The following is a 13,389-nucleotide window of genomic DNA, read 5'->3' on the forward strand; positions in this document are numbered from 1 at the left end:
CGGCGGAGCAGGGAAGCTCAGACCGCGGCAGACTCCTAGGCAGGCTGAGACAGGATTGAAAAGGTTCCGATTTCCCACTCGACTACTCCCGAGAGACAAAGGAGCGCATTTTATTTTCCCTGAAAGCCTCAAAATGACCGGATTCGAGGTCGTTGGCGTTGTTTTCGGTGTTCTACCCGTACTTATCGAAGTGGTGAAGAGCTACGCAAAGGTGACTGACAAAATCCATACCTTCCGCCATTACTCGGGAGAAGTAAAGAGCATACAGGTCCAACTTCAAGTGCGCAAGCAAATCTTTCATAATGAATGCCGCTTGATTCTCCGCCTTGTTGTTGAAGATGACCAAAAGGTCAAGGACATGCTGAACAACGCATCAGATGGACGCTGGCAGAGCAAAGAGTTGAATGATCAATTGAACCACTCCTTGAAAGAAAATTTCGAGTTGTGCAAAAGCATAATAGAGGGTTCAAAGGTGATACTTGAAGACCTGGAAGTGGACCTGAAGAAGTTCGATTTCTTTGATAAGCAGAAATCAAAGGTTGACGGCCGATCGATCCCCTGCCCCGCGAGCCAATTCTAACATCCCCTTCCAGGGCGAATCTCTTAAAGCAGCTATACGCCGTCTTCGCAATTCTAGCAAAATCGCTTTCGAGAAGTCAAAATATGAGAAGAGCCTTTCTGATCTACGAGATCATAACTCCCAACTTTGCCAGCTCCGTTCGCATCTGGGAGATTTCCAAAACCAGAGAACATGCCCGGCAGGTAGATGTATAGGGCGCAAGGCGCTGCCTTCCAAGATTACAGCCATACAGCAAGCATCACAGAAACTACATGAAGCTCTGTCAAATGCGTGGTGCTGTGGCGATCTTGCTCATGCAGGACATTTTGCAAAGATATGCTTAGATGCGGAGGTTCAGGCTGGAGTCTACCTTGACTTAGCCATCTCATGTCACGAGAAGGAGTCTGACGATAATGAAAGGTACTTAATTTATTTTGCGCGTATATGTTGAAATGCTAAGGTTTCTTAATTACCGATGGTTTCTTTGTTAATCGTACTAACTTACCTCAGAAGCTCAGACTAAGAAATCAATTGTGCGGATATAGGAATATCCGCACCGTCCGCTAAGCTGATTTAGGACGGCAATCGTTTTTTTAGTCTAAGGGACTTTAGCAAGATTTGTAGAAAACCTAAATATTGTTTATATAAGAAGACCTTATTAACTTTAACAAAATTGATCTACCCTCCCACAATACCTGTTAATATAAAAATTACACTAAATTATAGAGAAAAGCCTACTCTATAAAGCTATAAGATCTTTAGCTTCTTATACGCGCGCGATATTAAGAGGAATTTGTTGCCGTAGAGGCCCTAATTCTACCTCTATACCGCCGAGCCGTGTAGTAAATACTAACGCTAAACGCTTACGCCCACGCCGCTAGCCCTCTTTATAGCCAGCGGATATTCTAGCGGATATTCTATCTGCTAGTCAGACAAAGACATTAAAGGAAGAGAAGGTTGATATTGTTAAGGACCTTCTACATTAATGGGGCTGGTCTTTTTATAGGCTGGTTTTTAAGTACTTAGAAAGCAAGAACGGGCACAGAGGTAATAGGAAAAAGAAGAAAGTAGGGGACCTACTTATTCCTTTGCTAGAGGATAAGGAAATATAAGAAGAACTTATTAATAGGGCTGATATTTATACAACGCTAATAACCTATACTATCCGCTGTATCCAGAAAGAGCTCCGCCAACTATAATTATAACGCGGCCCCTTTAACACATGGACTTTAGATATAGAGTTTTAGGATGTTAACCTTAAGAATGCGGCCAAGTTTGTTTAGTAGTACGGTCCGCTACTGTTCTGGCTTATTAAAGGGATATCCGTACTAAATAGAGAGGAACGTAGTTAAGATCCGCATAGCGGACGTATAGTTATAGTTGCCTCTATATTCCTCCTAGGGTTTACCCAGAACTCTGTAAATGGTTTCGCCCGTTTACTTAGTCTATATCTTTAGGCGCTTGGTGTAAAGCGCCGTATGCTATCTTTTCTACATGGCCTTAGTCTAATTAATAGTTATATAACTTTTAACGCTAAAAAGCTTAGGCTAGCTAAACATTCTAAGGAAGGTTTTATTAATTCTGCTAGTACTTCTAGTGCTAATAACCTTTAAGAAACTAATTAAGTCTCTGTCTATTTATGATAATGTCTATATTATTTATAATAACTTTGACTATTACCAAAAGACTTAATATTAGGTTATTAGTGAGATTAGCGAGTTTAATTTATATATTATAGAAAAGATTTTACGCAGAGTATGCATGCCTAAAGGGGGCCTTAAGTAGTTAATGTTAAACAACACCCGTTAACTTAAGCTAGATGAGGTTGTTAATGTAGCTGGGAATAAGTTTAATAACCTCCAAAAGTGGATATCTATAAGTTTTATTGCGGACGCTATCCGATGCACATATCCTACTGCGGTTAATGGTATATTCGACTCTAACGCGGATATTAAATATCCGCGTATACTAGCAGTTAATATTCTCCCTTATAGAAGGACAGAGTATGTAACTTTAGGACCTATTCTAGACAGCGAGGCTTCTATTAACGGCAATTATTATATAATGGAGAATATCTTCCTGGACTAACTGCAGTATAATCACGAAACCGCTTTTAATAACTAGCTATTCCTGGTATACGGAGATTAGAAGACCGTAAAGCTTATTTAATTATATAAAGAGGAGCGGGTTAAGGTAGAAGGTGCGTATAATAGCTATAAGTGGGTGTTGCCTATTCTAGGGCTATGGCATGTGCAATTGAACTTCCTATATATGGTTATGCGTACGTTCTATAGGGGTAAGTAAGCCGCATAGTAGTTTTTAGCGCTCTATACCTATATAAATCACCTAGGTCGGCGCAATATTTCTAGGGAAAAGGCCCTGTTTTATTATATGGAAGAGCTAATCCTCTAAAGCTTTGACGCTTGTGTTGTTGCGTTGTTTCTGCTCTATATCTACAATAAGTGCAATATTAAGGTAGATGGTAAGGCTGAGTGATATGTACGAAACCTATCTCCGCAGCAATTTTTGGAGCATGTTGAGGATATCCATATAGTGGCTTTTTTAAGAGATGTATGCCGTGATGCAAATTAGCGCACGTTTGATTATTTAGAGCTACCTGCTAACGTACATTAGCTAGCAGCGACGTCATCCTCTGTGGGTATATTAAGCTCTGCCGCTAATAACTATAATATAGAGTTCTTTAATTATATCCGGTTTCTATAGGTTATTGATACTTATAAGCTTCTAAAATATGCTATTAAGTATGCGGATATCAGACTACTAAAGCGTATAATCCCCCGCCTTTGCTTATACTTTACTAAAAGCTTATTAAAGAACTATACATACAATATGCTAATTTTATGGCGATTAGTTGGAACAAGTGCTTATAATCTAGTGCTTTAACGGGCTATCCTTGCTAATAGTTTAGTTAACCTCTAAGGGCGGCTAGATAGCTTCTTTAAAACGGATCGCCTTAATAAACTACTAAATCTTTAACTTAAGGAGTTGCTCTAGACGTGCGGGAATTCGACGTTTAGTATAGACAAGCTGTTTAAATAGAGTGTTCTTATAATAAGTTATACTAGCACGCTCCGCGATATTTTTAAGTATATATTTAGTGAACGTATAAACAGTGAATATACGACTAAGTCTCCAGCACTAAATATCCGCTATCTTGTAGATTAGATCAGGAAGGATTTAATCGTGTGATATAGGCGGCGCTTAGCGGATTTTAAGGCTCCTTCGATTCTATAGCGCGGATATAAGAAACTTATAAAGGACGGCGTAAATATATTTAACGCCTTCCTATTAACTACAGCCGGTTTGCTATTTAATCCCCTTACGTATAGCTTTAGTGATATTAACGAGAATATAGAGGTACTAGGAGAAGCTGCTGAATATATTTATATAGTTTGTTGTCCTAATATTATACCTATACCTCTGCTAATGTATATAATAGTTAGTATATAACTTGCTTAATAAATACTAAGAGTAATAGTAATTTATTGTTTTAATTGCGGATATACTTCTATTATGCGTTAGCGTATACAGAACATTGGGTTTAAGGCACCTACTATTCTTTAACTTAGATTAAAGCGGCTCTTATAGGGTGGCATTACTGATTTTAATATGCGGATGTCTTATATTAGCGGTTTACTATACAACCCTTATAAGGACGGATTTAATAAGGCTATAGATAATATACTAGAGGACTTTTAAATGCTTAGGCTTATGGTACGTTTCTGTCTTAATATATTAATCGAGTTCTTTTTATTAATATTAACTCTAGCCGGCGTATAATCTTCTTAGTGTGTAGTATATAACGTAGTAGTAGGCTGTTTTGTAGTATAGATATATAAATATCTTTATCTTAGCTTATACGGATATTGTTATCTTAGCTTATGCGGATATTATAATATTAATTAAGTATATATATTAAATGTAAGGCAGAGACTTAATTCCTATAAATATAGTAGCAAAAAGGTATAAGCTACTATTTTATTATTATAAACTGGCAACAACGGCTAACCCGCAGTAATAGCTAACTTATATCTACCTATATTCGATATTTGGTAGCCTAGTATTGCGTATAAGTATAATAACACTACGCCTTAGGAACGCAAGCTTATTCTTTATCTTACTTAGAGAATCTTTAAACTTATTAAACTGGCGATTTATAGCTCAAACATCTTTTGCTATATTAGTTACCCGTTCACAAACTATATTAACGCGCGTAGAAATAGTAATTGCTAAATACACCCCAATAGACCTAGCGCTAGCAGAAGCGGTAGCAGTAATAGCAGCACCTGGCGTGCTAGCAATTGCCAAAAGGGTTAGAGAAGCGGTAGTAGAGTGGGTGCCCCTATAGCTGTGCGTACTGCTATAAGTAGGAGTCTTAATAGGAGGGGAGGTCTTAGTAGGGGGAGGCGTAGTAGTATAGGCGGGGATAGTGCGAGAACAAAGCTATACGGATATTAGTAATATCCGTATTATTAAGATGCGGATAGCATACCTTCTTAGTAGGTATTCCAGCCGGACTACTAGTAGAAGCTAATTGCGCACGTTTTCTGCCCTAAGGTGTAACTGGCTCTGGATTTAGTAAACTTTCCTATACGCGTGTTAGCTAACAGAATAATAGTATATTATTAGCACGTACCTTTCCGTACGGCCTACCACCTATACAATATTTTAAGCACGCGCCCCTAAAATATGGCCTAGAGTCCTTCTTATAAACGCGATATTTGTGGCTATGCTTCTTATATAGAGTATATAGCGGATTACGTAGCTTACTAAAGCTACCCTTAATATTCTGGACGTGTGTTAATATCCGCTAGCGACTTTCCTTTATATTATCCCAAACACTAGCTTTTAAAGTATACTATTTATTCGCTAACGGTACTTAGATAGGAAGGCGCTTGTTTATATTAGGAGTACTATAGAGATTATAAGGGCTGCTGAGATTTTAAAGGCTGTAGAGATTATAAGGGCTGCGGAGATTGCGAGAGTTAGCGTTATTAAGGTCTTTATCTTTATCACTGTTTAAAGATTTGCTATCCGAAGAAACCTTATATATAGTGTTTGGGTCACTATAAGAGGTAAATTAGTAGATAAGATACTAAAACAGTATAACTAATATATACGATTTAATAGCTATTTTGAGCTTTATATTTGTATTAGCAGCCTTTTTAGCCCGCTTTTTAAGAAAAGAAGACAAATAAGCCTTATTAAGCCTCTTTTTAAAAGCATTAGGTGGTAGCAGTGGAGAGGCGGACGGTAAAATAGTAGATAGTAAAGTAGCCTATGGTAAAGATATAGGCAGCGGAAAGGTATCCAGTGAAAAGGTAAGCGGGTTTTTAGCGGATTTTGCTCTATCCTTATTGTCGTTATCTACTAAATCCTATAAAGAGTGCCTCGGTATATATTTCCTAAAATCATATTAGCTATAGGCATAATTTAGTATTAGAAAGCTTACTCTTTAGGAACAGAGCCTAAAGGCTTGGTAAGAGCAGCTATAGCGTGCTTAATAGTATTGAACTCCTTATCGTTAACGTCGCGTATATTAAGTTCCTTAACCGCCTAGTTACTATTATTTACATTAACATTATTTAGAGGTATAAATAAAGGCATTATAGATTATAGTATTCTAAGGGATAGTATATAAAACAACAATAATAGAGTTTATGGTGCGGTGCTATAAGGTGGAAGGTTAATGAAGGAAGAAGAGGTACGGAGGTTAATTAAGGTGAATATCTACGCTGCCGATTTTATTAAATTAGCTCACTAATAAATAATCTGCTATAGTGACTCACCTTAGTAAATATTAACGGTGCGTGGATATAAATATTTTTATCTTAGCTTGTACGGATATCGTTATCTTAGCTTATACGGATATTATAATATTAATTAAGGATATCTATTAAATATAAGGCAGAGACTTAATTCCTATATACATAGCAGTAAAGAGGTAAGAGTTACTATTTTATTACTCTAAACCTATAATAATAGCCAACCCGTAGTAACAGCTAACCTATATTTACTTAAGTTCTATATCCGGTGACCTAGCGTTATATATAAGTATAGTAATACCACGCCTTATAAACGTAAGCTTATCTTTTATCTTACTTAGAGAACCTTTAAGCTTACTTAACTGGTGGTTTATAGCCCGAATATCTTTTACTACCTTAGCTACCTATTTACAAACTATATTAATGCGCGCAGAAATAGTAATTACTAAATATACCCTAATATTTTCCGTGCTAGCAGGAGTAATAGTACCAGAAGTAGCACTAGGTGTATTAGGAATTAGTAAAAGAGTAGGAGGAGCAGCAATAGAGTGGGTGCCTTTATAGCTGTGCATATCGCTACAAGTAGGAGTCTTAGGGGGAGGGGAGGTCTTTAGAGGGGGGATGGTGCGGGTGTAAAGCTATGCGGATATTAGCAATATCTGTATTATTAAAATGCGGATATTATACCTTCTTAGTAGGCGTTCCAGCTGGACTACTAGTAGAAGCTAATTGCGTACGTTTTTTGCGCTAAGGTATGACTGGCTTTAATGTTAGCAAACTATTCTATATACGTATTAGCTGATAGGATAGTAGTATACTATTAGTATATACCTTTTCGCACAACCTACTACTTAAGTGATATTTTAAGCATGTACCTCTAAAATAAGGCCTAGAGTTCTGCTTATAAACGCGATATTTATAGTCTTGCTTAACGTATAGAGCGTATAACAGATCGCGCAGTATACTAGAGTTACCCTTAATATTCTAGACGTGGGTATATATTCGCTAATAAGCTTCTTTTATATTTTCCTAAGCACTAGCTTTTAGGGTGTACTATTTATTTGCTAACGGCACTTAAATAGGAAGGCGCTTATTTGTGTTAATATCTAACATTATAGCTTAGGTTGTGCGGAGCTTATAAGGGCTGCGGAGATTATAAGAGGATAGAGGAGAGCTTTTGGGAGAGTCGGCGTTATTAAGATTACTCCTTTTATCGTTATCTAAAATCTCTAACATTTCTGTTAGGTTACTATAAGAGGTAAATTAATAGATAAGATACTAAAATAGTATAGCTAATATATACAATTTAAAGGCTATCTTATACTTAACATTTTGCGCAGCAATTTTATTAGCCTACCTCTTAAGAGAAGTAGAAGTATAACAATGATTAAACTTTTTAGAGGCAGTAGGCGGAGAAATAAGCGGCTTAAAGGTATGCGGTAAAGAGGTAGATAATAAAGAGGTAGGCAGTAAAGAGGTAGGCAGTAAAGAGGTAAGCGGATTTCTAGCGGATTTCCTAATAGCATTATTATGGTGCTCTGCTATATCCAATAAAGAGTACTTTAGTATATATTTCCTAAAATTATATTAGCTATAGGCATAATTTAGTATTAGAAAGCTTACNCTNTAGGTAGANANNCTAAAGNATTAGTAAAANAAAGAGCGTNCTTAAAAGCNTCCTTAATTATTTTATCGTTAATATCACGTATATTAAGTTCCTTAACTAAATAGCTGTTAGATGTATTTAGAAGTGTAAATAAAAGCACTATAGATAGTGGCATGCTAATAGACAGTAGATAAAATAATAACGGTAAAGTTTGCGGTGCGGTGCTGTAAGGTAAAAGGTTAATGGAAGAAGAGGTACGGAGGTTAATTAAAGGTAAATATCCGCGCTGCCGATTTTATTAAATTACCTTACTAATAAATAATTGCTGCTATAACTTACCGTAGTAAACATTAACCACCTTATATACGCTTATTTATAACGCGCAAATCCTTTACTATTAAGTTACTACTAATTAAACTAAGTGGGCGCCGTTTAGTTAACTTACGAAGTAACATTAATATAGAATCACTGCTTAGCTGAGGTGCTAGAGAAGGGGTATAAGCGGATATTGGGTTTACTTGGTAAGCGGATTTCTTACTTTTAAAGTGCATAGATACGTCCTTTTGTTTTCTCTTGCTGCAAGGTGGACTTAATAGCTGTATTATATCCAAAACCGAGGGCGGAGATTAAGTACTAGGCTGTAGGTTCTAAGCTGCGCGTAGCTTAGAGAGCGGAGATTAAATATTAGGCTATAAACTCTAAGCCGCACCTAATTTAGAAGGTAGGGATTAAACATTAATACACGAATTCTAAACTGCGCCCAGTTTAGAGGGCGGAGATTAAGTATTAGCCTGTAAACCCTAGGCCTTAAAGTTTTCTAGGAGCGGAGATTTAGTATTATAACTTAAATCCTAAGCCTTAGGATTTTCTAGGAGCGGAGATCTAATACTATATTGCGAATTCTAAATTTCCGGATTTCCTACTACCTAGGAACTAGTGCTACGCTACAGATCTTAAACCTTGGGATTTTTTGTAATCGGAGATCTAGTGCTATATTACGAATATTAAACCTTAGGCTTATCTAAAAGTTAAGACTTAGTATTATACTATAAGCTCTAATACTTAGACTGCCCTAAGGATTTAGATTTAATACTATACTATAGGCTTTAATATCCGGATTGCTTTAAGGGCTAAATATATAGCTGTTGAGATGACTACAATAGAGCGGTATGCGTAGTTTGGGACTAGTTCGCCTATAAGTCTTAGGTTAATATAAGCTGAGGTATTTAAGACTTAGTAATATCCGTTTACGAGCTAGGTGCTAATAATAGCTATAAGGGCGGTAGTGCTTTGGTTTATAATAGTTGATTAAGACTAGCACTTTTTGTAGTTAATATACTAACGGGTCCCCTTTAACCTACTAATAGTAGAGGCGTTTGTAACGAGCTTCTAGATACGGCAATACGTCTACTAGATTGCGACGCAGCCTATAAGACACTAGTACTAGAGTATCGCGTTTCTTCTTTATAAATAAAGCGGATAAGCGTGTTTACTTTATCTCCTAGGAAGCTGTAATCCTATTTAGGTAATATCCGCTTAAGGCCCTTATAAGTTAGCGGAGGTTGGATATAAAGCATGCGGATTTAATTATTAGATATAATATAACTGGAAATTAGACTCTAAACTATATCCTAGTATATTATATTAAGCTATTCTTTAATCCACTTCTTAACACTTATAAATAGATCCTTTAAGTACTTACTCTTCGCAATATTTCTAGTATATAGTGTGATAATATTATACTCCTTATAAGCCTATAACGAATTATCATAATTAGAGTAATAGCGTGGACCTTTAGATAACGGACTCGTCTTTTTATACGGCTTAAGTAGAATATTGCGTAGATATCTAGTAGCTTTATTTGCGAGCTTATATAATATATCTAAAAGTACCGCCCGTTTCTCTGTATTAGTCTTCACCCTCTTCTATTTTTCTATATACTTAATTAGTAGGGCTAATAATATTATATTCTTATTAAGTATTTAATCCTCCTCCTCCCGAATAGATACCTACAAGATAATATCACTGTTAATTATAATAAATAAAGCTAGATCGCTAGCGAAATCCGCTACCCTATCCTCCTATATCGCTATTTTAGTAGTAATAAAGTTATGGCCGAGTCGGGTAGATAGAGGGGCTATAGGTTTTTAAGACTTTTGCTTTAGCAGTGTAATATCCGCAAAAGCGCCCTTATACTAGTCTTTAATAAGGATAATTATATATTTGGTAACGCCGTTATATTAAGTAGCCCGTCCGAATCGCTACAGTATTATATTTAGGCTTTTGTTAGGATAATAACCATATATAATAGAGCGGATAATATTTGGAATATCCGCACTATAGGCTAGGGCGTCTAACGTAATAAGAATACAGGTAGATGAGTCTTCTATATAGAAATTTCGATACTCCCTGCTCTTATTATATTTGGATAATATTGCATAATAACTCCGCACTGCTATTTTAGCCTACTTTATAGTATAGCCCTTGGTTATAAGCTACGAACGGATAGTATTTATATACCCACGGATATAATTTTTGGCATAAAGAAAGATAATTGTCTTAGGAATTAATTCGGGACTTAGAACCTTTCGTCCCTTTAACTATACAGTACCTCCTACCGGATTTTAGATCCGCCCGACTAATTAATAAATAGAGGTAGCGGATATCCTACTAGGCGCTATAGGCGTTTAGCTGGATAATGCGGATATTTCACTAGATTCTGCGGATATCTGGCTAAGGGTTGCGGATATATGATCCTCCTCTACTACCGCCTCCTTAAATGCCTCTTTAATAATAAAGAATAATGCCTTATAATTGTTCTTATCCCTCCTCTTAATATAGCCCCTAATAATGGATAGGTTAGGCTAATTAATATCCGTTTATTTAAGATCCGTTATACTCTAATAAAACCCCGCTAGCTTTATTACCTTCGCATACATCTCCTTATTAAGTGTTGCAGTATATATAAACTACGGTACTATTAAACTAAGCAGTGATCAGACCTTAAAGAGCTGTGCGTAATAGGGCCGGAAGCTCTTGCCCTAGTTAGCAACTAGATAATATTTATTAATTATAACTAGGGAAATATGCGAGTAAAAAGCGGGCTAAGTAAGAATATGGTAGAACCGTTTACTTAATAGTAGCTCTAGCAATATTAAAACATGCGTAAACCAACCCGCCTTAATATGTTTTAGGATATCCGTATGTGCTTTTATTACCTCCACATATATAAATACGGGATTTGCTTCTAGGATAGCCCGTATCTTTAACAGCTGCTCCTCTCTAATTGCGTTTAAAGGTAATATAATAATAGCAACAGAAGCTTAAATTAGTAATGGAATCGCCTGTATTATTATGCTCTTACCCTATAATATCTTCGCTGCTAGGAATAAGTCCCTCTTTCCGTATATTACCTGTCTTAACACCTTAATTTAACTAGGTCGTCTGCTGTACAGATATAGAAGCTTAATAGCTCTATCTATTACGCTTAATTGTTCCCCCTTACTTGCCTCCCGTAAGGCTAGAAGCTTGTCTTATATATTCTATAACTGCCTCTCTACCAGGGACGTAAGATCCTCCTATATACGATTATTTAGTTCTTACGAGCTCCACAAGACCTACTAGCGTTTCTGTTTAACTACAGTCTTCCGACCCTAACGACTAGTGTTTTTCTTCTAAGCTATAGTGGTTTTCTATACGGATATAGCGTTTAGTAGTAGTAGAGGCACTCTAGGCCAAGTAAGGATATTTTTAAGGAAGGACCTAACTATAGCATCTACTAGGTGTTGTAATAGCTTTAAGTAGTAGATATCTATATATCTGTATAGTTTTATCTATATTAGCAGACTATTTAATAAGATATAATATATGCTTACGCTTTTAATAACACGTTTTTTAACTTTAACGAAATTAATATTAGGACTAAGCAATAGCCGTATAATAAAATTAATACTATTCAGAAGCCCTAAGTCTTAAAAAAAATGTGACTATAGGGTTTAATAATAACACGTTGTGTAAATGAATAAATTAGATATCCGCAATATCCGTTTTACGGATTTTGCTTACGTTTTTAACAAAACTCGCCAAAGCCTCTCAGACGTGATTTTGCAATTCGGAAGACGGCGTAGGTTATTCCGACGCTAGCTAAAAAAATCACGTCTGAGCTCGCTGAGGTAACGTACCAACAGTAACACAACCACTAAGCCTCCAATCTGGCTATATGTCCAGTCAATGAGCATTGAGGCAACTGCCGGCCATGTTGTTCAACCCGAAAGTTACGGAACATCCGATCTCTTTGAAGGGCAAAGCAGTAGCCAACTGAACTGCGTTCCTGACCGCAAGAAAAAATCTTCCTTTCATGAGCCAGCTCAGCTCAAACGAAGGAGAATGGTACGGTTTGCAGCCGCTAACGGAGAACACGAAGAGATCAAATATGCCGGCCAAACAGCAGACTCTATATCTACAGCTATTACGGGGATAGCCGCCTCTTTTACGACAGAGGAAATAAACCTCCGCCAGACGAAGAATATCTGCCATTACCTGAAGCAGAACTTAAACCTCTGCGGGGGTGCATTCACCAAGCACTGCGTAGGCTACCTGGAAACTCCCAATCTTTTCAAGCACGTTTTTTATCTTGAAGAGAAACGGAACAGCGTTCGCAATCGATCACAAGATGTAGCCTGTAATGCTATCTTCTCGATCCCGGACCTAATGGCGCAATCCGTAGATGACGCGCTCACGATTGTCGATCAACTGAAGCTTGCTCATAAGACTGCCGTTGCTATTCTCCAATTCAACGGAACTCCATGGCTTGGCCAGGCATGGCGATTACAGGATCTGTGCTACTTTGGAGTACGTAACAGGTTCAATGAGGAAACCCTGCGCACTCTCCATTTTAGTGCACAAATGTCAAACCACGGACGCAAACCAAAAGTCCTCCCAATGGAGGGAGTAGAGTCTAATGCACCAGCTACATATACATTCTCCGAGGAAGACTACTTCGGAATCAACAACGTGACACTCTTCCGCTTAGGCGTCGCGCTCCTAGAACTAGGCCATTGGAAACCTTTGGAGAGTTTAAGCCATGAGCAAGACCCCAACCCTATATTGACGGCCAGACGTCTAGCTTCTCGACAAACACCTCTCGGACCCAAGTACCAAGAAATTATTCGCAAGTGCCTGCAATGTAATTTTGGATTTGGTACCGACCTTAACAAGAATGAACTGCAGTCTGCCGTATATGGCGATGTGGTTTGCCAGCTAGAGAGCATGATCCAGAGTCTGAGCATCTAGAACAACTCAGTTCTATATCAATTTCTCTAGGGGGCACCTCCTCTTGCTGAGAAGGAACAGCATATCCTGAGGGAAAAATTAGACCTCAAATTCTCCTGGAGACGTAAACTAAGTAGGTAGGATAGTCTTCAATTGCTCTTAAATTT

General features: G+C 37.3%; 1 protein-coding gene across 1 annotated transcript; it reads left to right on the top strand.

Moving 5' to 3' along the window:
- Positions 1–133: 133 nt before the first annotated feature.
- On the top strand, positions 134–13,243 carry K441DRAFT_562786 (uncharacterized protein; the record flags this gene model as incomplete). The annotated part of the gene is made up of 3 exons (XM_067643575.1): positions 134–538; positions 594–979; positions 12,139–13,243. 3 exons carry the CDS (start codon positions 134–136, stop codon positions 13,241–13,243), a joined length of 1,896 nt encoding a protein of 631 aa, XP_067503725.1.
- Positions 13,244–13,389: the final 146 nt, after the last annotated feature.

This window comes from Cenococcum geophilum (genome assembly GCF_001692895.1).
Source record: "Cenococcum geophilum 1.58 unplaced genomic scaffold K441scaffold_23, whole genome shotgun sequence".
In the NCBI taxonomy this organism is placed as follows: domain Eukaryota; kingdom Fungi; phylum Ascomycota; class Dothideomycetes; order Gloniales; family Gloniaceae; genus Cenococcum; species Cenococcum geophilum.